Source organism: Halyomorpha halys, unplaced genomic scaffold, assembly GCF_000696795.3.
Source record: "Halyomorpha halys isolate HHAL.00 unplaced genomic scaffold, Hhal_1.1 Scaffold626.1, whole genome shotgun sequence".
In the NCBI taxonomy this organism is placed as follows: Eukaryota; Metazoa; Arthropoda; class Insecta; order Hemiptera; family Pentatomidae; genus Halyomorpha; species Halyomorpha halys.
In genome coordinates, this window is record NW_027109759.1 from 53,747 (window position 1) to 78,730 (window position 24,984).

Below are 24,984 nucleotides of genomic sequence, written 5' to 3' on the forward strand. Positions count from 1 at the left end.
GCACTAGTTCCTTATAAAAAATATGATTATTGCCTCTCCATTTAGGAAAATGTTTAAACTGTAGTTTTAAATATTCCTCAATGATAAGATCTTCATTTCCTATTGTAGCGGAATCGTTCTAATATTTTTATAATGAAGATACATTTTTTTTGTTTTCGGTTAGCTCTACAGACCTTGTATATCTTTTGCTTTCCGAACCAGCCTTCTCCATGCCTATCTATCTTGGGATATTGCTTTCCAGTAAGGATTAGCAACACAAATACTACCATAAAAAAAACCCTAACAAATCAGACCTAATTGCTATCACCATCCATTTCAAGCAAACAGAACATAGACTCAAATTTGATTTACCCAAAATCATACACTACGAGAAAAACAATTTCAAAAAAATTATAACACCGGAGTTGAGAATGAGGCTATTTATCAAAAAAATCGGATGTTCAAAATGTAAATCCATATAACTCCAATCATATAAACACTTAAGACACAATTAATATCACCAATCATAAAAGAACAAAAAAAACACAATTACCTTTCTCAAACTTAAGGTTGCTGAGAATTATTTGAAAAGTTCTAGTGGTTATTACAGTTATTAGTTGTGTATTACATACATACTGTAATGCATCAGCTAAAAAATAATTGTAATTAATGTTCCTATATATCAATCTTAATTTATATTCTGTAAATTTTAGTGTATAAGGATCAGTCAAAAAAATTCTTTTCTCATAGAACTATTTTTCTGTTTTGAAGTCTCGAAACGTCGACTTTATTGATACTATATCTTCACTATTATTTACTGATCCTCAAGGATATATATACTTATAACACATATTATATATAACGATTAAATGAGATCATAGTAGAAAAAAAGGCAATCGTTCCCCGCCGGACCCGACCCACTAAGATCCCGAGGGAACGACGGTCCTATATCACATTTGAAATATTCGCTTAAAACGGGAAGAGGATACTTTAAGATAGTTAAATCGAGCAATATTTAAAAAGGCGCCTGAAATTGAAAAACGGTCACCGTCGAAAGGTCAGATAAATGAGGCTACCACGGAGGGCGGGAGTGGAAGGTTTCATACCGTTTTTCAATTTCAGGCGTTTTTAAATATTGCTCGATTATGTTTATTAATATATAATATCATATGTGATACACAACATTTATATTTATTATTTTAATTTTTTTTTCAGAGTTTATCCAAGTGTAACCTGTTATTAAATAAAAGGTCCTGTGTTTCTTTCTCTTTGTATACTCTTTATATTTACACAAAATTATTGTAAAAAAAAAAATTCCTATTCTAATAAAGTTTTATTCTTTCACAGCCAGTTTATTTTAAAAAATCGAACCACATCTTCCTTCCCCTCTAGTTAGAGAAATAACTGAGTAAAGAGAAAGCTGAAGTGGTCCACTTCTCCTTAGATAGTTACCAGCACTCGGATATGTCTACATGTAGTGCAGTAAAATGTAACATTTTACCTTGCTTCCTCTTGTATACATTTAGGTAGTTTTTATTTTTTGGTATGTAGAATCTGATAAATGGCTAATGATATAATTTAAGTTTTTTTAACATCGAAAGATGTTAAATGTTATATCAAAATCCAATTTTGACCCTTAATAATCAAAAATTGTGGCACAAATGAACATTTACTCTTTTATACATATAAATGATTGACGTATAGCTTAAAGAATGAAGAAGATGGTCAGGTTGCGGCCAAAAATAAACAAATAGTTTACAACTATTTAATGTCCGACGTTTAGCCCCACTTTGCAGGGCTTCATCAAGGCTATTCAAAGCGATAGGTTAAATAACCTGTTTAACCTATCGCTTTGAATAGCCTTGATTAAATAATATTTATTGTCATAGATGTTTCAAGAGTTTCTACCAATTTTTTAATATACATTAGTAATACTTCATGTACTCAACATTAATCACCTGTTTATATTATATCCCATATTTTACTTACAAATTCTTAAATGGATAAAAAAAACCTCATGGACCCAAAAATAAAGTATATTCTTAAACGATCACAAAAACAATATTAGTGATTGAATTTTTACTCAAATACTCCTAAATATGTAGTAAGTTATTCGGCATTCATTTTTATGTTAATGATAATTCTTTATGAAATTATTATTATTTTATTTTATATGAGGTTGGAAAGAAAATATTTACGGAAAGATTTTAGTTAAAAAAATTCAGAATTAAAAAAAAAGTATCAATAAGCTAATAAATGAAAAGGAGGCTTAAACCGTAATTCTAGATAACACTACTAAAGAATTTGGTTCGGTTTTAATGGTAATAAATAGGAATTAAAAATTTTCCTGAGAAAATATAAGCTTTACCCAAGGATTAGATGAAATCAGCTTTAATCACGATTGTTAAACCGCAGGAGAGATAACTAGAATGAATAATAAACTAATTTTAACACAATTTTTTTTATTTATCAAGGAACAGACGATTTATATTATACATAAGAAAGAAAATATAGTTTTCCTAATATTTTGGAAAACCTGAATTTTTATATTGTGTTAGGCAGCAATTGTTATATTGTGAACTTTATTACATAACAGAAGTCAAAGTTTAGCCCTTTGACATCTTTTGCATTGGTCCCAGAAGAAATTAATAGAAGCTGAAGGGAATTGGGGTTTCCTAATCATATTCTAGAAGGTCAAAAATGCAGTGCCAGCATAGTCAGAAAAGTTTTAAATATTTCATAAATATAACATGACAACCACTATGAGACCTTATTGATGGAGAAAGAACAGTACGCAAGGGCGTAGAGAGATAGGAGCAGGGGGGAGCCCCTAGATTTTTGAGAACTAAGAAAAAAAAAAAAGAAAATAGTAAACTTATATGATAGATTGATTTAGTTAAATCAATGAAGGCAACCATCTTTCTTTTTTGTCGACTGTTTAATATTTTGCTCTTGTGCAGTGTATGTTCCAACGGTTCTTTACATTAAATCATTTTTCTTTATTCATCCCACAGATCCCTGGTTATTTTTAAATCTTCCTGATTCCTTTGCAAGATAAATCTTTAGATATTTAAAGCTGTTATGACTCTAATGTTACCATAGTTTATCACATAACTTAGGGTTATGTAAATCTGGCCAAGATTAGGCTGATATATCTTTCTTAAGTAATTTAGTTTAAGTAGAAATCCTTATTATCTCTGCTATTCCGTAGTTTATGTTGTTGAATAGTTTTTTGATAGCGTTCTTCAAATAAACACGTTCTGTTAGTACAAGTTCACGCCAAAAACAATTGTTATATAAGTTCTGAGAGTGGAAGTTCCTAAGAGAAATTTTTTAATATAAGTACCCACATATAAGTTTTCAATTACTTGTGTGGAAGAGGTTGATGATGACTATTGATATATTGATGAGGAAGCAGCTGTATAAATAAATTAAAAAAATTACGAACCTAATTTGGCGTGGATGCGAACACACAATAAAAAAAATAGAATTATTTGTAATTTTTAATATTATAATCTATAAAATGTCTATATAAAACTAGACAGTTCTACAGAGAAATTCTTTAGTATAGAACAAATATATGAAAGTTCTTAGAAGAAATTGTATTGTAAAGATTCTGGATCTGCCTTTAAAAATGCAAATTTAGTTAATTATAAAAGAGTAAATATTGATCTCTCTCTTTACACTGTATGTAATATCTAATACATGTACTTCTACATTTATCTCATATATTTGCCTACTGTAATATTAGACAAGAGATTAAATGATCCTGCCAGTTTACCTGTTTATATATTATAAAAAATCTTACCCTTCTTGAGATTTAGCTTAGAAGTGGGGAAATTATATACCCAGGCTGTCCCAAATTGCAAGTTGTTCAAATAAGAAAGGTACTTCCTCCTCTGTTTATTTGTAATTTCCCCACTTCTTCGCTAAACCTCAAATAGGTAAACTAGCCGTGGCTCCCCTCTGCCTACGCCCATGCGTACAGTTCTTTCTCCATCAACAAAGTCTCATAGTGGTTGTCATATTATATATCTTGCTACAAAGGATTTCTAAGATTAAGTATAGTGTAACATCCGCCCAATTATTTCATCATGAACGATAATTTTGAAAATACTTACCATAAAATATTGAAAATATTGTTTTATAGAGTTGCGTTGTTTTTGGCCCGAATTTTCAATTGAAACTATATTCTCTATTAATATCCATATATGCTTTTGGATGATGAATTGTATTACCCGCCATCATTGTGGTGATTTATCATTATTATTATTTCAGAACTTGGAACTTCATCAGTCATTTCTGATTCCTCTTGTCATTCCTTCATTCATTAGGAATATTCACCTACCCGGACTTTGTAAGTCAAGGGTTAGCATCTATTTATGAAATATTTAAAACTTTTCTGACTATGCTGGCACTGCATTTTTGACCTTCTAGAATATGATTAGGAAACCCCAATTCCCTTCAGCTTCTATTAATTTCTTCTGGGACCAATGCAAGAGATGTCAAAGGGCTAAACTTAGAAGTCAAAGTTTACAACTTTATTACATAACAGAAGTCAAAGTTTACAACTTTATTACATAACAGAAGTCAGTTATGTAATAAAGTTCACAATATAACAATTGCTCCCTAACACAATATAAAAATTCAGGTTTTCCGAAATATTAGGAAAATCGATATTTTCTTTCTTGTGTATAATATAAATCGCCTGTTTCTTGATAAATAAAAAAAAATTGTATTAAAATTAGTTTATTATTCATTCTAGTTATCTCTCCTGTGGTTTAACAATCGTGGTTAAAGCTGATTTCATCTAATCCCTGGGTAAAGGTTATATTTTCTCAGGATAATTTTTATTCCTATTTATTACCATTAAAACCGAACCAAATTCTTTAGTAGTGTTATCTAGAATTAGGGTTTAAGCCTCCTTTTCATTTATTTATTTTCATCAGAATTTTTTTTTTTTAATTCTGAATTTTTCCTTAAAAATTTTCTTTCCAACCTTATATAAAATAAAATAATAATAATTTCATAATGAATTAGCGTAAATATAAAAATGGATGCCGAAAAACTTAAGGAACATGTAACTGATTTCATACTACATATTTAGAATTATTTGAGTAAAATTCAATCACTAATATTGTTTTTGTGATCGTTTAAGAATACATTTTATTTTTGGGTCCATGAGGTTTTTTTATCCATTTAAGAATTTGTAAGTAAAATATGGCATATAATATAAACAGGTGATTAATGTTGTGTATGTGAAGTATTACTAATGTATATTCAAAAAATGGTAGAAACTCTTGAACATCTATGACGATAAATATTATTGAATTTGAATATTTAAAAGAAATTTTTTCCTTAAATCGTTCTTTGCATAGCGTATTTTAAATAGCAGCCTTTAATGTTATAACAAAATGTGATACCAACAAATCAACCCTTTGGTTCTGCATTTTATTTTCATGTAGCCGAAAGTGCAAATTACATTTCAATTTTAGAATCAAAATTATAGATATTATAAAGATGATTTCTTAATGTACCTATGTACAAAACTAATAAATAATCGAAACATTAGAAAAAAAAAAAAAAAAGGAAATGGAGATGCCGGGGATCGAACCCGGGGCCTTTCACATGCAAAGCGAACGCTCTACCACTGAGCTACATCCCCGTACAGATTCCTATAATATCAATACTTAGTACTTCCTGTACTCTTTTTTTTTTTTGGTCATAACTTCTTTAAACTACTATTGATTGTATAATAAAAATTGTAGCTTTTTAATTTTCCTTTTGCAAAATACTTTCTATATTTCTCACTAGCTTCAATAGCATTCTAGCTAATGTTGTTTAATCAATTTTAGGTTTTTATCAAACACATTATATACTCACAATCATGAATACAATTAATGCTATAAATAAATTGAATGATAACAGGTCATAAAAACAGCTGGAAAAATCAAAACCAATCTACAAGTACTCTTAATATTGTATTTTTAGCCCCCAATAAAAAACAATATATTAGAGATATGTTTTTCATAACAAAACCAAAAATTAACTAATTCTTGAAATTATATTTAGAATTTTTAATTTAAACTTAAAATTATGATAGTTTTTTTTTTTGGATATCTTCAATTATACTAGGTTAATACAATGCTGATCCAATACAAAAGAGGTGAATCTGAAAATTGGTTTTGATTATGGTTTCAGATGTAAGGTGTAGATAATTTTGATACATGACCATTGACCATTTTGTATTTTTAATTAGTGAAATCATATATTTAATCAGTTTTTTATGGTACTGTAAAAAGAATAGAAAGCAAAGTTAAAATAGTAAGAAAACCGACAATATGCATATAGGTCACTTTGGCTATGCACTGAAAATATCTAAATAGTAGTATAATAATTACGGTCTAGTAAGTTAAAGAAGGCTATCGAAAGAAAAGCAAGGCAATCGGTAGAAAGTGTAAGAGTGGTAACAGATCGGACAAAGATACCTATAATGAGTCAGTTTTGAGGTATCATAGGTTTAATAGCTGTAAATATGTTGATATCTAGGAAGAATACACATGTAAAAAAGTAATCAATGAATGTTTTTAAAAATATTATCTACTTATATCTCAGAGCATAACAATCATTTAAGGAACCAGGATAGTAAATTTTTATAAAACAAAATAAGCAAATGATTTTATTTCAAAAATATCATGGTATCTTATTTCAATTTATTTACAATTATACAGGTTTAATTTTTTTTTCTTTCAAATATTTATTCAAAAAACTTCCAGGTAAAAAAAATGTTAATAATTGCATTAAAATTAAATGATCATTTATTTACATTTGTAGTTGTGACTATTTAAATTTGTAACCAGCCCAAGCTGCCAAAACTAGAGGAACGATGATAACAACCCTACAAAACAAAAAACAGGTAAAATAAAAAGTATCATCAAATACTAATTATGATACAAATATAACGATATACTTACGCAAAACAAGCTCTGATACTAGCATTATGCCGAGCTATAGAGTACTTCTCCACTTTTAATAATTCTGAATTATGAAAGTCATTCAATATAGTTTTGAAGCTAAAAATGAAAACATTTATTTTAAGTTGAAATTGTAATAATTAGAAGACTAATAATAAGCTAAAAAATAAAATGATAAATCCAAATCCTAAAAAGAAAGAAGAAAGAAATCACTAAAGTGACAAAGGTAATTAGTTACACCTTCCTGGGTCTTCCTTGTCATCTATCTCCCTCTGTGACAATCTTAAAAGGAGCTCCGGCTATATAGTTAACTGACATAAGGGCACATGTCCGAACAGCCTCAGGCAATGTTCTTGATTTTCTTCCAGTATTTCATTGATAGGTCTCATATCAAAGCTCGCTCTGATCGTACATAGTATTACTCACAAGGCCTCTTTGTCTTTTCTTCAAACTTCCTTAAATACCTCATTTCCATTACTTGGATCTGACACTTGTGTTTAGTTGTAAGGGTCCAAAATTCTCTGCCTAGTTGAGATTGGAGGGAATGGATTTTTATAAACTACTTTTTTTGTATGCTTGAAAATTTTTTTCTTCTCCAGGAAACCTTCCTTCAGACAACAGAAGCATCTCCATGCTACCTATGTCCTCTCCTTTATCTCACCATCCATACTCATTCAGATGGGATCCAAGATACTGGAAATCTGTCTCTTATTCTATTATCGCTTGACAGATTTTGTTTTACCTGAATCAATAATTTTCTTCATATGAGAGTGATTTGGTCCCTGTTCTAAGGCATTTCTCTAGGATTTTGGAATAGACTTTGCTTGGGATGCTGAGGAAGGAAGATGCCTCAATGACTCCTGGATTCTCTGTTGTTGCTTTTCTTGAAGATTGGAACTATTATTGATATTTCCTAGTCCTTAGGTATCTTTTTGTCTTTCCATAGCAGGTTCAAGAGTTTCTGGAAGATTTCTATACCTCTTACTTCGAAATATTTCTTCATTACATATATCATTTGTACCAGGAGCTCATCTGAGTTTTAGGGAGGTTATAACATCTATTACTACCTCCATTATAAGCTAGTCCTCTTCTTCCTAATTTTTGGGAAATAACACTGAGCATCTTCTCTCTGAATATGATCCAGTAGTTCCTTGAAATATTCAATCCATCTTTCCATTACTTCTTCATCATATGAAAGAATATTGTCCTATTTGTTTTTGGGGCACGACCCTTCTCTTTTACACTCCTCTCAGTGTTCGGTAGAATTTCTGGTTGTCTTTGAATTTTTCTACAAGCTTGCTTCTAAAATTTTCTTTTTAGACTCTATTATTACTTCTATCACTTTTTCCCATTGATCTTTATACTTTTAGTAGATTGCCTCAGATCTATGAGATTGTCTCAGAAAAATGAGTATTGAGGTATTCCTTTCAATGTTTCTTTCTCATATTTATTTCCTGCCTCTCTTTTTCACTCTGTCAAGGACTTTACTTTACTCACAGATCTATCCTGCTTTTTCCATACTGTTTCTGCAGTCTCCGCGGTAATTGTCTAAAAAGCGATATTAATATATATATCTGATTAATATAAAAAGTCACTCCATTTATAGAGGTAAAAATATTCAGTTTGTTTATAATATATAGAAATATGGAGTTTTTTTTTTTTAATCCAAACTGATGATTTCTTAAGTTTTTTGGTTTTAAACAAATCCAAGGTCAACAATATTTGATAAGCATAAGAATAAGTATACAAAATTACCATAGAAACACTCAACAACTATTTTATAATCATTTATTTCAAAATTTTTAAAACGACAACGTAGAATGATACTCTATTATTCTCTATTAACGTATTCTGATGTTACTCAATTGACAGACTGCATAAATTCATTCTTGCTTAAAGAATTTCCATTGGACCTATATAACTTTTAATTAAATACAATAGATGAATAACTAAAATTTAATCATACCTTGAAAAATTAGGAACTGCAATTAAAGCTGAATTATTGTTCAGGAGCTTTTTATGAACAGGTTCATATTTTTTAAAAAAAACATCCAACTGAAAAACAAAAACAAATTTTTAAATGAATGTTATTCAGGCATAAAATTCATAAATTAACATTCCAAATATTTCAATAAGTTCTTCACTAAAAGAAATTCAAGTAATGTGTGAAAGGTATAGGCATAATCCAGAGGGAAAGGATCTGGTTTTATGGGGAATCACTAACAACTTAAGTAATACTCCTTCAACAAAGGAGAAAGGATACAGCAAAAATAAAACATTGTAAAGAAAAGAATTTCGGAAGTAATTTTGATTAAAATAGAAAAACAATGTCTTTAGTTCAGTGTAGCAGTAAGAAGCATAGTTTTACCAAGGTATATTCTCTAGAACAAATTTAGGGCAGGAATTCAATAAATAAATGAGAATAAATAAAGCATAAGTTTCTTTAATCTAGCACTCTATAAGACTGAGAGACCTCTATGCACCATAATACAGTAACTAAAATATTAGAATGTGAAGGATGATACTTGGAGGGTTCATTATAGTAGATGTCAAGGTCAATAAAGGAACTGAAAGGTAGGACCAGTGTGTCTAGTAATAATGAACATATGATGATTTAGCGAATGTTTGGCCTAAAATAATATGAGTGTCTATCACGAGGATCTGACTTCAAATATGAATAAGAATTTTTTTTTTAAATTGACTTACACATAATTAAATGACTAATCGAAAATATATCATTCTTTTAAATAAACAATCTCCTTACTGGCACATTTTTCCATCAGGTCAAAAGCTTTATTATTCCATAACTAGAAAAATGAGAGGAGCAATGCTAGAGCCAACGGTGCACAAAACTCTGAATGCACACATCATCGCTGAAATGCTATTGAAGTGTTTGCAAGAACATTTACACAACAGAAATTATTATTTCTGTTTGCTGTATTTGCTTTTACAGCAAAATAACTCAAGAAAAAATATATCTCCCAAGACTCAAAAGTTCGCAAAAAGGTAAAAATTCTTAGAATTACAGGGAGCTAGTTGTATTTAATCTTACTCTCTGTTTACAATAACGATATAAACAATCTCTGGGGATCCTATAATATGTTACTTACAATTGGTATCACTACAAATGATTTTCATTCTGTTGGTATTACATATCAAAAAACAAAAATACATTAAATATACTTCATCTTTTAGTTAAATAAAATTTATAAGTAATTTGTACTATATATTCTTTAGCATTATTTGAAATCAAACATGAACAATTATACTAGACATAATCAACTTTTCTATTCTTAAAGAAACAATAAATAAAATTAAATTATTAAAAAGCATAAAAAAATTATAAATTTGAATAGAAATTGGCATGATGCAAATGCCATATAAGCATCTCCTACATGCCAAAGCACAACTCTGCTGAAGTCAACGGGCGACTCAAACTGGCATGTGGTTAGATCAAGAAATATTGCCCTGAATCCGAGCTTAGAGCTGCTGCACTAAAAACAATTTATGAGCTATACCCCATAGAGCAATGGCTATACATTTATACCATGGAGTATATCAGTGCCAAATCTGCTAAAGTAGTATCCTTTTTGTCACGCCTTATGCCAAACATGGGAGGTCCAAGAGAAAGTAGCTGAAGGCTCCTTGCTACTGTTGTTCCCTCCATTATGTTATATGCATCCCCAATTTGGAAAGAAGCGATGGTTACCATATCATACAGGAGAAAATTGGGTTCAGTTTATCACAGGGTTTCTTTAAGGTTAGCGCTTTTCGGACTGTTTCCTACGAAGCAGTGTGCATGAATGCCGGTCCCATGGAGAGGTGTAGGGTGGTGGTTTTAGGTATAGGCCTATCCATGTCTTTGGAAGATTTCCACCGACCCTCATAAAAAAAAAAAACACATTTATACCGATGGGTCTGCGTCCGGTGTCAATAAGGGATCTGGAGCAGGTGTATACTCAATTAACTTTCAACTGTCCTTTCCCATTGGAGCTGGATTTGACAATTATAATACAGAAATGCTAGCTATTAGCTTCGGGATGGAAGCCCCTATTGACAGCAATGACAACACTGGAAGATGTTCAGCGAATCCCAAGCCGTAGTACAAAAATTAACAACACCAGGTGTAGCAGGGTCACCCACGGAAGAAAAGTGCAGAAACATGGCTGCTATCATGGAGAAAAGAGGAAGGGCTATAGCTCTGCAGTGGATACCAGGCCATGTTGGTATAAATGGTATTGAATAAGCTGACAAGTTGCCTAAGCTCAGTTGTGCAGAGAACCAGCCTGTTCAGCCACTTTCCTACAGAACAGTAAAATCAATGATAAGTTCTTATTGTAAGGGCAGACCAAGCGCTAGACACAAAGTTCAAGTGGAAGAAAAGAAGTGGGAGAGCCTACTGATAAACGATTCCCGGGCAAACTTAGCAGAGCTGAGGGAGTGGCTTGTTTTCACCTAGTAACAGAACATGATCTGCTGCAAAAACATCTCTATCAAATTGGCATCATAGATTCACCAATATGTTCTCTATGCAACATGGGAGACATGGAGACCATCTTTTAACGTGTATTGGTCTGGAAGGTATTCAGCAGAATGCGGACCAACTAAGAAGAAAAGTAAAATTGTATTGGACTGCAAGAGGGAAAATGGCATAATAGCTCACTTCCCGTGGTGTAGGAACAAAAAAAAAAGTGCTTTTCAAATATTTTATTCTTTTGACATAGGTCAAAAGGTCAAATACTACTGGAACACTTTAAGCACGAACATTAGTAGCAGGTTGACATGACATGCAGTCACAGAATATATCCATTTATCAAGCTTATAATGTTGGAAGGTCTTTGAAATTCTGCAAGACAATTCATCTAATTGAAAAGTGTTCACAGCAAGGATCTACACCTCTCAAATATACTGACTTAAATATAACAATGCTTATTGATCCTCATCAATGTTGAGCACTCAGGTCCAAAGGTTCATTCCTGATCAGGCTATTACTAATCTTTGGGTCACTCAAACTAGTTTCAGAGGTACATTCATTTCCACCCTTTTTTTCTATACATAATAAAATAAAATAAATTTTAATTCTAAAAAAAACAATCTATTTTACAAAAAGCAAACAATGGTGGTGAACCAACAATGATTTGATTGACAAAGTAAAGGTACCTCTAGTTTAGTGAGCAGTTGCTTGCCAATCCTCTCAACATGAAGAAGTGGAGGTCTTGTAGAAGGTGGATCCTTACCTTGCAGATTCTATATATTAGAATAAACTTTCATTAATTAATTATTTATGTTTTTAATTATAATATCTGATAAGAATTAAATATTTTGAATTACAAAAGGGAGAAATATAATGCTATATTAGGCACCATCTACATCTTATTCATCATTTAAACTTATGATAATCAACACCAAATAAAAGTTGAAGGTGTCAAGAACTATGAACAATTTTATAAATAGAAATGTTATTTTAAAAAATAATTATTCATTATGCTGACAATTCGATCAATTATTTCTGAAAGTGCTAGTGAAAATTAGAAAATAGAAGAATATTTCATTGAAGGGAATATGGTCCGGGTGGTGTTCAAGAAAGGTACAAAAATAGTATAAAACTATTTATTAGTACCCAACATTTGCTCCTTTACAAGGCTTCATTAGTCATGGTATTGGGTATCCTTAGGTACGATCCTCTGTGTTGAGCACAAACCCTCACGCAGCCACAAAGGAAGAGACTCACTACCATACAGAGATAGGCTCTGCTGAGGGCCACGAAGACCAACAGAAAGGTGTAGCATGAGGCGGTGCAAGTGTTGGGTGGAGTGATGACACTTCACCTCACCCTCAAGGAAGATTTTGTTAAATACGAAGTGAAGAGGCAGGGGCTGGTATCGCTGCCAGAGAAGATCCATGAGCGGATCAGTGAGACACCGAATCTGTGAAAGAAGATTTTGAGGGAGGACTTAATAGAAGAGTAGAATGGACAGTGAGTGGCAAGCCGTCCATGCAAGATTGAAGGCTAAATTGGTTATTCCAGACTACTGGGTCTCAAAGATCCTAACAGGGTTCCAAGGAAAGCAGCAGAGCTTCAGAAAGACCATAGACCCCAGTTCTCCAGTTGCGGAGTCTCTAAAACAGTAGAACATGTAGGTGGTTTATACCACCATGAATGGTCACCAAGCAAGGTTGAAAAAAAGAGAGATTTTCACCCTCACCGAGTAGGACCTCCCCAGTCTGATATAAGAAGATAACTATCCCTTCTTCAGGGAGTCCTTTTACGGATGGAAGGCCCAATGCACTTCACCCAGCATTGGGGAGTCACCAGAAAAAGAAAATTCAGATGGACCAGGAGAGCTGGATGAGGCTGGCGTACAGGAGGATGATCGATGCAGAGCAGGAGGGCTGGACCTACCAAGCAGATGCGGATGGATAAGGTGCAGCCCCATCACTAAGGTGCTCATCGGACACTGGACTGCACCACACTCTAAAACATTCATGTTCCAATAAATTAAATGGACGCCCCAGATAAGTTGTATAAAAATTAAATAAATTGTTGATTATTGGAAAGTGGTGAAGAAATTCACCATAATTGTCCTAAAGAGGTTGAGAGCAGAAGAGAGGGCTAGAGGACGTAACCAGCATGGAAGGAACAAGAAGCGGCAAATGACTATGAGAACCATGTGAAGATAACCCATAAGATGGCACTCAGCCATTTTCCTCAATGAAGTAATACCTAACTGCACCCTCATGGAGAGATAAGAATAGGTGTAGTGAGGTGGATTCAGAGGATAAAAATCCCATACACAGACAGGTACGGACTTAAAAAATGTTATTATTTAACTATGTAATTTTACTGCTAATTGAATGATAAATTAGTTAAGTAGGACAATAATTAAATTAATTTAATAATTACATTCAGTCATAAATTTAAATAAAATAATGTATTTAGTTTAGTCTATATTATACTAATATTTTTAGAGAATTTACCAACTAACCACATATGAAACTTTGGCCCTGGCAATGTTGATTTTGTTTTGGTGGTCCTTTATACTGGCAAGTAATTCGATGAATGTTAGGTCATCAGTAACCTTGATACTGGAAATTGAAAGATTCAATTATAAAGAATGAATGAATTAAATGGAACATAAGATTTAATAAAACATGATAATATTCATCTGAAACAGCACCAATCATGACTTCCATTATCGTTAGCATAAATGAAAATTTCAAACATACAAACAACATACTTTCTCTTTATCTGAGCAAACTCATCGGCTAGTTTCAAAAAGGCAAAACCTGTCATATATGAATCCCAACCAGCATCATGTTTTTTCTGTTCTACAGCTGAAAACAAAATTTCACAAGGAGAACAACATTATAATCATAATTACTGAAAAAAAAAGTTTCCAATAATATACAATGAAAAAAAATTCAAAAAAGAAATGATCAGTAACCAGTAATTTCAAGAAAGGTATGATTATTTGTTTAAATAAAATAAAATAAATATATTTACTTATACAATTGATGACATATAAATGGCTTGGGTAGAAATTAGCCATATGCAGCAACAATCCTGGATTAGAAATCATACAGCAATTCTCTTTTCAGACTTTAAAAAAGATTACCTGGAATCCATTTGGTGTCAACAATTTAAAATAAAAGATTTCTGTGAATTTGGAGTTGACAATAGAAGAATTTTTAACTACAGTATTCGGCCCAATTCCCCCCCCCCCCCATCGTAGTGGATATTATGAATATTGAGCAATTACAATCATGGTGAAACCAGAGATGCCTGTAATTTTGATTATCACATATGAGCACCTAATTTTTTAAACATATCAAACTTTAAATGTAAAATGGATTCAAAACCAAATAAACTTTATACATGTGATAACATAAGCCGTATTCAGGATTTTATGAATGCATTAAATATATGATTTGATATTTCAGCCATATTACTCAATATTTTATGCTAAAATGACTTTTTTGTTTTCTATTTTGATATTGTTGGTAAAATAAATGATGAAGCAAACAAATTTAAAAAAATAGTTTCTTGTTGTTTTGATTTGATAGATTAAATCCTAAGGCATTGATATGAATGTACCAAGGGTAAAACAAATGTTGTTAAAACATAATCGAGATCAAAAACAAATCATAATCGAATCCCTTTCTACTGCTGCAGTGTGGGAATGCCCTCTATAGAATTCGGACTAAATGTTCCTCTCCTATACCAGCTCTCTCCTCATGCTACAGTCCAGCCCCACTTCTTGAATGTTTCCTGCATACCTTCCTCCCAGGTGAACCTGGTGTGATAGTCTTCTTCCGTCCATGCATATCTAATCCTGGCTGTTTCCATATTCATCTTAAGCAGGTGCCCAAACCATCTTAATTTATTCTGTTCTATAGTGGTCTCTACCAGCTGTACCTCAAGGTTTGACCTAATTGTTATGTAGCGGATCCTGTCTCCTGGTCTTTCCTTCTCAGGTACCTCATCTCTATTGTCTGGTTCTACCTCTTATGTTTAGAGGAAAGGGTCCAAGACTCTGAGGAGAATTTTGTTTTTTCTGTGTATCCCTGTTGATGCTGGATAGATCTTCTTGGATGATATTTATATTGTAATGTAGGCCATCTACAGCGAATATGACAAGGTCATCAGCAAAACTGAGAATTGTGTAAAACATATACTGTAAGAAATTAATATATTTAAAATAAATTATTAGCTCAATTTTACTCCAAGTCAATTAACTAGTGCATAATTTATGTTATAATAAAAAAGTTCTAATAATTTTTAATCTCACAAGATAATGTCTAATTCTATATATAATATTTCAGAACAGTACTTCCCAATTCATAGAAGTCTGCGGACCACTAGACTAGAAATTGAACACAGGTTCAGAACCACTGCTTTCCTAATATAAAGTAAATCTTAATTCTAAGTTGACACTGAGAAGAGCATAAAGTAATCAACAATGTAGATAAAAAAAAAATTAAAAATACATCAATAATACTTACAATCTGAATAAATACTTTTAGGATCAAGCTGAACATAAGGTTGATAGTATCTGGTATCTACATCTTGAAATAGTTCATATAAACTGCCAAGTGAGTTCTTCAGTAAGAGTGCTGAATTAAAAATAAGGAATAAGTCCAATCCCACGAATAGTGAATAAAAGAAATAATTAATAATAAAGATTACTTTGTTTTGTAGTACGATGTAATTGGTAACTGAGAAATTTCGTATCGAATATACATGGAAATAATCTGTTTAAATTTTCTTTATATTTAAAATAATTAGCTGGAAAATAACATAAAATAATGTCAAATCATTTTTACTCTTTTATGGACCAATAGATAATAACTTATATAAACAAAACAATTACCTGGCAGATCTTCATAAAACTGATGATACATAATTAAAAGATCAAAGTATAAATTATGGCCTACTAATGGTTTTTTCGAAGATGCTAACAAATTAAAAACCTTTGTAAAACCTAAGAGTGAATCAATGAATTTTTCTTTGACATGAGGAAGTTTTTCCTTTTCTTCGAATTCCAATCTTTCATGTTTGGTTATATTTTTAACCACTATCTAAAAAAAGAAAAAAAATATTAGTTTCAATAGTGAAAACGTTGGTAAATAAAAAAATCAAATAATTAATTTTTAATATTTTTTCTAATTTTAATCTATGAATTTACAATAAATCAGTTTTTTCCTTACATAATAGGTTTTGCTCACATGGAATAATACAATGGAAATGATGAGCTGCATTTTCAAAGGTTAAAATTTAACTTAGTTGTTTTTTCAATAAGTCACCTACCTAGTATAGATTCTTCCTATCAAATAACAAACAAAGATAGTGCACAAAAGTACAGTTACTATGTATAATACTGCCAAAATCTGGTGTAGTAAGCGCACCACATAGCGTTCACTTACCATCCTACATCTCCTCAAACTTTGTATATATTAGTGGGCTCATGTTGAAGTTATTACTATTTTCATAATTTTCAAATAAAAAAAAAAAATGTAAAGACAAGGGAAGGTAAAAATTAGTATTTTTCTGTTGCTATAAAAATTCTAATTTTAGGATTTCTTGAGGTGGGAATAACAAATATAAATTTTGTTCCTGCTCAGAATACAACAGTTTAACAAAGCTGTAGTACAATTGAGAAAGAGCGGGTGGTCTTGTCTTTGCCTCTAGGAATCGGATATTTTTATTTTTCCTTTATTTATTGAACTGTTAATTTTTCCAAATTTATGAAATTAAAGGCACTTTAAAGAAAGATAAGATGATGAAGAAAAAATTATCATTTAAGCCCAGTCAAGCTATTTCAATAAGGATAAGACCTAGCTGATGTTAAAGGTAATCATATCATTATAAGTAAGTGGGGGGAGGAGGATCCCTATACTGTCTTTCAAGTAGCAATCGCTGTATTACCCATTCAGCATGAATAGCAGAGCCTAATCAACTAATGATCAAGTTTTTGACCCAACCTCACTATGAAAATCACTGGCCAATAACGCAAGTAAGCATTTAACAGTTGTATTTTAATATAAGAATCTGCAGATAAAATAGATTTAAGATAATTGTATATACTTTAAATAGTAGATTATTAAAACATAAAATACAGAGAGATCTTTCACAACAGTCACCTCTTTGCAATGAACAATCCTACCTACAGACAATTTTTAAATATCCAGAACCTCGGAGCACAGGAATTTAAACCTCTTTGAAATGGACTAACCTCTAACGGACACAAACAGCTAAATTTTTGATACTGAGAGATAAATTAACCCCTCAAAATGGACACCTACAAAATATTGAAAATCAAGAAAACCACATTTAATGGTTTTAAGGTTTTATATAAATATGTATGTTATTAAAATAAGTAGATATCAAAAAATTAATCTTTTGTAATTAAGAAAAACTTAAATAACAACATGCCATCGCTTAAAAGAAATAATCTTTATATCCATTTCCTTATTTCCATTCCAATTTGAGATTTATTGTAAAGAATGAAACAGAAACAGACTTTTGAACAATGATATGCAATTTTCTACAAAGAGTTTATATTTTGTTCTGGCCTTTCTGGGATTTCACAGAAACAGTCTTATCTACATTTTTTTTTTAATATGTTTATATGTGCATACATATTAAATTTTAAAAAATAAATACATATACACATTTAAAACACAAAATTGTGATAATAAACTTCATTCATTCAAATAAATAAAGTTGTTTAGATACATATATTTGAATAAATTAATTTTTTTGTTTTAGATGATCGCACTGTTCAACAAACACAAAGCCCCTTTGTAATTCACTAATCCGTGTGACTGGTGGCCAACTGTTTTAGACATGTGTCACTGTTTAAATTTTCTTGTTTTTCTAAGTTATTAGGTTTAGTAAATTAGAAAAGAAGATTGACTTTATTTGTTAACTCCTGAAAAATTTGCAGTAAATAAATTACAAACAATGTAAAACATAAATGTTTACCTTATCTTGTTCATAGTAGGTCCAGACTTGATTATTAAACATACGAATCCTCTCTTGTAATAAATAATTAAAAGAATCGTTGAAAGGATCAATAGGGAAGTCAATAGTACTGCCCTTTGAACTAGACCCTGTCCATTTATTGACAAGATCGCAAATTCTAAGAATTTCATTGATCTCTTCATGGTTAAAGTTCTCTTCTAAAGAACTCAACAATTTGCCATTATAAAGGAGTTTTAATATGGATTCCTTATCATTCCGATTTAAATATGAAATTCCTTGATAAAATCCCTAGAAAATAATAATTAAAATTCACTAACTTAAATCTTAATATATACTAATTATTTAAAATTATAACTGTATATATGAACTAAAAGTGTAAATATAATTTTATTCTAATTTAACAGGAAGGCAGGAACACATGAAATAGAATTCTACATCAATACACTGTGCTTTCAAAGATTTTGTCGATAATTGATAACATTTTCAGTTTAAGGAGAATTTATATAATATTTTTTATCTGTACCTTATTTTTCATAAAACTATTTTCAACTGTTCATTTACTTTTCGGCTGTTTTCAACATACAGAATTATTTTACTATATGGAAGATGGTTCGAATGCAGTCAAATAAAAACTCAAATAGTGATAAATTTAATAGAACCATTTCGCATCAAACGTAAAAATTAAATAAGAAAAAAAATTTTGTTTTTCTTATTTAATTTTTACGTTTCATTGTATACCATTTTAATTTTTCATTTACTTTTTTACTATGTTAAGTACTTGTATATTTTTTAGCCCTGACTAAACCCTGCAATGTGGGGCGAAACGGCTCAATTAAATTTATCACTATTTGAGTTTTTATTTTACCACATTCAGACCATCTTTCATTTATTAATACACACAGTCAATCAGCGATCTTCCAAACTTATTTTACCGTCACATCCTGTTTGCATTAACTGCTAGTCTTTACCTTAGCATACCATGCTGTAAAGTTAGCTCTTTCAGAAAGACTAGATTCTAATAATAAGAAGGAAGAAAAACTTGCTACGAAATTAACAAATAAATATATTAAATTCTTTGAATATATTGAGCAACCCTTAAATTTCCTATTAAATAATTTATATGATGATTTTAAAACATAAAATTTCATAGATAATTTATTATACTCTCAGAGAGCACTACTCCTTTTGACAAATTCCAAAGTTGTAAATCTTAGCAGCAACCCAATTATCAACTGATTATTAAAATCTTGATTACTAGTGCATCCTAAACTTTGAGTTTATTCTAATGTCATGTGAATATTTATTTCTAGAGAGAGTTTTAACAAAATTTGTCACTAATTGGCTAGTTTTAATGAATGAATGAGTATGAATAGACCAGAGACCTTTTTAACGTTTTTCATAACATCGCTGCTTTTCTTGAATAGTGGCACAACCAAAAAGAAAAACAATGTTTTTTGCTTAAGGTGTTCCAAAAATAGTGTAGTTTCACCATACAGAGTAGCACATCATCATTTTCTGTAATATTCTACCAGAAAACAGATGTGCTAGTTTGAAACTATACTTGATCTTTCTTGGACAATGGCATAAGTAAGTTTTGTTGTTTCATGATTTTTTTTTTCTAATTTTCTTGAATAGTGAGTGACACATCTTGTTATGCGAGAAACTGAAAGAAATTTTTTTTTTCGCAAAAAGTTACATGTTTAGAACTAAACTTATTGAACTTTACAATTTTTTTAATTCAACATATAACTTGTCTATCTATGGCAGGAAAGTGAAACATAGCATGAAGTAAATGAGATTGGTAGTTCTGTGGTTAGATTCTTAGAAAACAAAGTAAAGACAACAAATGATTGAATGGATTTCATATTTTAGTGATAATTGTGTTGAATATCAAAAAAATCAATTTATGATAAACCTATAACAGCACACAATACATAAACTTCATATCAATTTCTCATATTACAAAAATTCATATTTAGAGAAAAAAGTTAAAGAAGTAAAGCCTAATATTACTATTGCCTAATTAAACCCAAGACATGCCAATTCAAAAAAATCATTCTTTGGTCCAAAGAAAAATGTAAAATTTGGATTTAATAAATAGCAATCGTATCCCGAAATTTTACTACTCATTCGATGATAGCCTGAAAATTTTCATGGGTTTTTTTACTGTAATTATTTAAGATCTTTTTCAATTGTCTTTTGTCCTTTTTTTTAAATCGGTGTTACTGCCCTTGAAGGGCATGGGCCTCATCACAGATTACATCCCAGGCTAGTCTATCGGCACCAGCCATCTCATTCTGGGACGTCCACGCTTCCAGGTACCACCCAGCTTTTCAAGCAGCTTCCTTAGCAGATGATGCTCCATCTCCATATGTTGCACATGCCTGAGCCACCTCAGGCTTCCCTTTTTTATTACACTTACTATGTCTGGCTGACTATACAATGCTCTTAAATCTTCATTTTTTCTAATTTTCCACTCTCCATCAGAATATACTGGTCCATATTTTTTTTTTAGTAGCTTTCTTTCCCAGGTGCGCAGTCATTTCTCCATCTTCTTTGTTAGGACCCATGTCTCACTGCCATAGGTGACTGTTGGATGAATAATAGTCCTGTAAATAGTATCTTGTGTGTTGTCATTGCGGATTTTAATTTTTCATATTATAATTTCTGTGTTCTTTTTCAATTTTTCTTTAAATATTGTATAATTTACAATGAAAACATAAATTGAATAATTATAAGACTTTTTTTTTAAAACCAGCACATCTTGAAAAATAGGTAACGTTCTGCCCAATACAATTTTAACACAATACTTTTATTTCATAAATTTAGTTCTAAGAGACACAAATATCTAACATTCAAAAAATTAGAATAAACTTAAATGTCAATATTTTATAAAATGTTCATGTGCTTGATCAGTAAAATTAGCATTGTGTAAGATGTACCACTATACAAGAAAAGTAGTGAAAGATGGAATTTTTTTACACAATATTAGTTAGACACTTATTGAAAATTGTCTTGAAGCAGATTATCTCCATAATATAAAATATGCTCCACAAAATAATACAGTTTCATCTTTTTTCTACTAGATGAAACTAATTCCTCTAAATTAACAAGTTTAATTTTGAGAACCCATAGCTACGTCATTTATTGTTTTTACATTTGCTCTTATTAAACCAAAAGTGATTATACTTCTAAGTCAGGAAGTCCTAATTATCCACTACACTAGGAGTCCTTTAACATTTACCTGCCTAACATCACAATCATGCTCTCCTAATACAAGATAGCTTGTATTAGGAGAACACGATTGTGATGTTAGGCAGGTAAATGTTAAAGGACTCCTAGTGTAGCTGATAATCAGGACTGTGATCACCTGGAAAACGTTTTTATGTGATGCAGATTGAAGTTTTAAATGAAATAGTGTATACTGTGTAATAAAATATCTTATAACTATTTGGAAATATGAGCAAAATTTTTTTAAAATAGTAATTTATTTATATCGTTTCATTTCATATTTTTCTGTCAATCAACATTATTGTTTTATCTGGCTTGCTGAAGATAGGCATGTTATCAATAAACAAAATTTATGACAGTGCTGGTAACACTACATTCAACTTATTTTGAACTTAGTACACTATATTTTATACATATTACAGTATTGTGTTTTTAGAATGTTTTTTAGCCAATATCCAACACCTCATTTACATTGAATATAAACTAAATAAAATATTGTTAGTACCCATCACCAGAGGGATAACCTATAAATGTGATCACAGGAAGAGGACTCCTCTCTACCTTAAGAAAATTTATTAGGATTCATTAATCTAGGAAGCATCCTAGGTATGAGAAGTTATTTATTTTTTTTTTATTTTTCGGCCAAGACTCCCATTGGAGTCCTATAGTGCTATGAGGAGTTACATGTAAACTGAAACATGCAGTAGGATCATGAAGTCGAATTAAGATTACTTTGGGCACTGGAGTAAAGAAAGAAGTTGCTACACTGCGTTACTTACAAACAAATAAATGTACACCACCCCAATCCATCCAGTCCTGACATATGTAGCAAAGTCATGGATATTAACTAAAACCAAAAAGCAACTGCTTGTCCATAAATCTTGTATAAATAAAGGAACAATGTTTTGTTAACAATGCCAGAAAACTGCTTGATACAAAGAACTAGAGAGAGAGGTTCTTTTGGACAATGATAACTGGCAAAAGAAAGTAATGGAGGATTCAAATTCCATTCTTATCCAAAGATGAGTTGCAAAACTGTCAAACAATAACATGACCTGAATGTGATGCCCTAAGAAAAATAGCAGGCAGCAAGAGAGATTCAAGCTATGAACTGATGATTAAGTAATGTGGGTGGTGCATTCTGGACTCCATCTGGTTCTACAACCCCACAGACAGACAGAAATTAGCTGGCATCAATTCAGAGGATTACTCTGTTTCAGATCACCAGGAAATATAAGTTAACTACCTGTGTTAAGCTCAACAAACATTTCTAGTAGCAGATCTAACTAAAATTTGTAATAATTGCACAAAGCCAACATTCACATAAACTTAAATAGAATATTAATCAATATCACTGAATAATCTTATCAACATTTAAAACATGCATATATAATAGGCATTAATACAAATAGGAAAGTACCCAATCAGTAATACAAAAAAAAATATACCTTGTTAAAATCAAATTTATGATTGCAAAGGAATTGAACAGTTGCAGATTTACACAGGAATGAAACATCAAATGGTCCAAAAACTCTTGGAAAAACATAGAACTTAAATGGATTAGCTCTGTAATGTTTCAAGTCCCTATTGTATTTGAATGGAGTAATCCCTACTTGAAGAATAAGTGCATGGTCTAAATTATTCCGAATTTTATTGAACCTGTCTTCTCCAGAATCAAAGAAACTAAAACAAAAATATTTATAAAAGGAAAATGGTAGAACCAGTATCTTTGATCTTGATATATTATCCTCCTACCTATTTTCAAAATATTTATCTCCTGGTAGTGAAGTGAATTCACAATCTAAAGAAAAGAAGGAGCAGTTTTTAATTTCATACTGCAATTCATTAAGAACGTCTTCAAAATTTTTTCTAGTAGCTTCAACCATTTAAATATACAAAAATGTCAGGTTAAAAATGAGAAATAAATATTTGTAATATTAACTACGCCGTAAAATTAAGATAAAGATAATCGTAATGTACACAACTATAATTATCAAATTTTATTTATCATTCAAAAGCTGTTAACAGTAACCTTCCAAGCTGAGGAGAGTACTCATGTCAATCGATGTTATCAAACAAACGATGATGAATTGCCATACAAAATGAAGAAGACTATTATAATTACAAATATGTTTAACTTTTAGATTTCAAAAGGCAGTAAGTTTATAAAATTATTTTAAAAATTTTATAAATGCTTCAATAGAAGTATTTTGGACTATTAAAAATATCTTATCCTTTATTGACAATCAAGTATGCATTGAATGAGCTCACCGAAAAACGCCATATTTGTTAGTTGCTGTAAGGTCGTCGCGTCACCTGCGACGGGAAAGTAAAGTTATTTGTAATCGTCGTTCTCGACGACCGGGAGGGTCTCTCCCCCATTAATTGTTTTAAATTTTATCAACTCACTTCTATAATTGATCAGTTCTTAAAGCGGCATAGTACTTCATTTTTCATTTTGTGTGCTGAAACCATGGATTGTTGAAAATGTTGGGATCGAAGCAATTCGCCATTCCTCTCTCCGGAGACAAAATCTCCTTTTGTGATACTGTAGATGTTAGAGGATCTTACTATGGACAAGAAACCTTCGGTTCGTTCAGGACAGGGCCCTACTAAGGGGAACTGCACTGAATCTAAAAAGACCCAAGGTATATTCTGTAAGACAATGCAATACTAATTGTACTCCATATCAATGACGTCACGTTTACTATTTCAATTTAATTTCGCTGCAATTGTTTTGAAGTGATTGCATTTTATTGTGTACCAGAGTACTTCATTTTCTTAAAAAGTTATTGTATCAAATTTTATTCCCAAATTTATTCTTGCCAACTTTTATAATATACATTAGAATTTTTCTATTGCAAACCAGCATGAACTTTTTTTTATTTCAGATACCACAAATGGCAAACAGTTTCTCAAGAGTGGTCGTAAAAGAGAAACTGCTGGTTCAAATGGATCAAAGTATGATCAAAATAGAAAACCAATCCCACAGAAAAGCAAGGCTCTTGACAAGAGACCAAAACCAAGGGGTTTTTATTATGGCTGTGGAAAGGAGAATTCCCAGGTGATTATTGCATTATTTTCCTTCTCAAAGACGTTTCCAGAAGGATTAATGAATTTATGCTTTCTGTTGGAACCTATGAATAATGAATTTAAATAATTCATTGTACATGTTATTGAATGTATTATTATTCAGATTTTTCCTTCAAAACCATTGTAATATATTTTAAACAATGAATCATTAGTTTATGGGTCTTGGTAAAATGCTATTGCCAAAAGTATTGGCATACCAAGTTCTATAAATTGCTTAAACAT

The 24,984-nt window shown here is 31.0% G+C and overlaps 2 protein-coding genes, 1 long non-coding RNA gene and 1 other non-coding gene across 4 annotated transcripts in view; 2 read left to right on the forward strand and 2 right to left on the reverse strand.

Annotated features, from left to right (window-relative positions):
* Positions 1-5,572: 5,572 nt before the first annotated feature.
* On the reverse strand, positions 5,573-5,644 carry TRNAA-UGC (transfer RNA alanine (anticodon UGC)). Its single transcript has one exon. It is a non-coding gene; the product is annotated as a tRNA-Ala (tRNA).
* Positions 5,645-6,737: 1,093 nt separating this feature from the next.
* LOC106684892 (pre-piRNA 3'-exonuclease trimmer) lies at positions 6,738-23,690 on the reverse strand. The gene is made up of 12 exons (XM_014427211.2): positions 23,425-23,690; positions 23,118-23,352; positions 18,439-18,726; positions 16,325-16,532; positions 16,141-16,239; positions 15,957-16,067; positions 14,192-14,288; positions 13,940-14,039; positions 12,114-12,200; positions 8,920-9,008; positions 6,954-7,052; positions 6,738-6,877 (listed from the first exon to the last, which is right to left on the reverse strand). The coding sequence occupies exons 1-12, from the start codon at positions 23,553-23,555 to the stop codon at positions 6,820-6,822; spliced, it is 1,602 nt and encodes a 533-aa protein (XP_014282697.1). The 5' UTR covers positions 23,556-23,690; the 3' UTR covers positions 6,738-6,819.
* LOC106684893 (uncharacterized) lies at positions 6,761-16,117 on the forward strand. Its single transcript, XR_010843599.1, has 5 exons — positions 6,761-6,895; positions 9,737-9,959; positions 14,289-14,415; positions 15,777-15,903; positions 15,978-16,117. It is a non-coding gene; the product is annotated as an uncharacterized lncRNA (long non-coding RNA).
* A 261-nt stretch (positions 23,691-23,951) lies between the features above and the next one.
* Positions 23,952-24,984, forward strand: part of LOC106684891 (E3 ubiquitin-protein ligase RNF10) — an 18,883-nt gene continuing 17,850 nt past the window's right edge. Inside the window, exons 1-2 of the mRNA XM_014427210.1 lie at positions 23,952-24,317; positions 24,561-24,733. Coding sequence (XP_014282696.1) covers positions 24,224-24,317; positions 24,561-24,733 — 267 coding nt within the window. The 5' untranslated portion in view covers positions 23,952-24,223. The remainder of the gene's footprint in view (positions 24,318-24,560; positions 24,734-24,984) is intronic.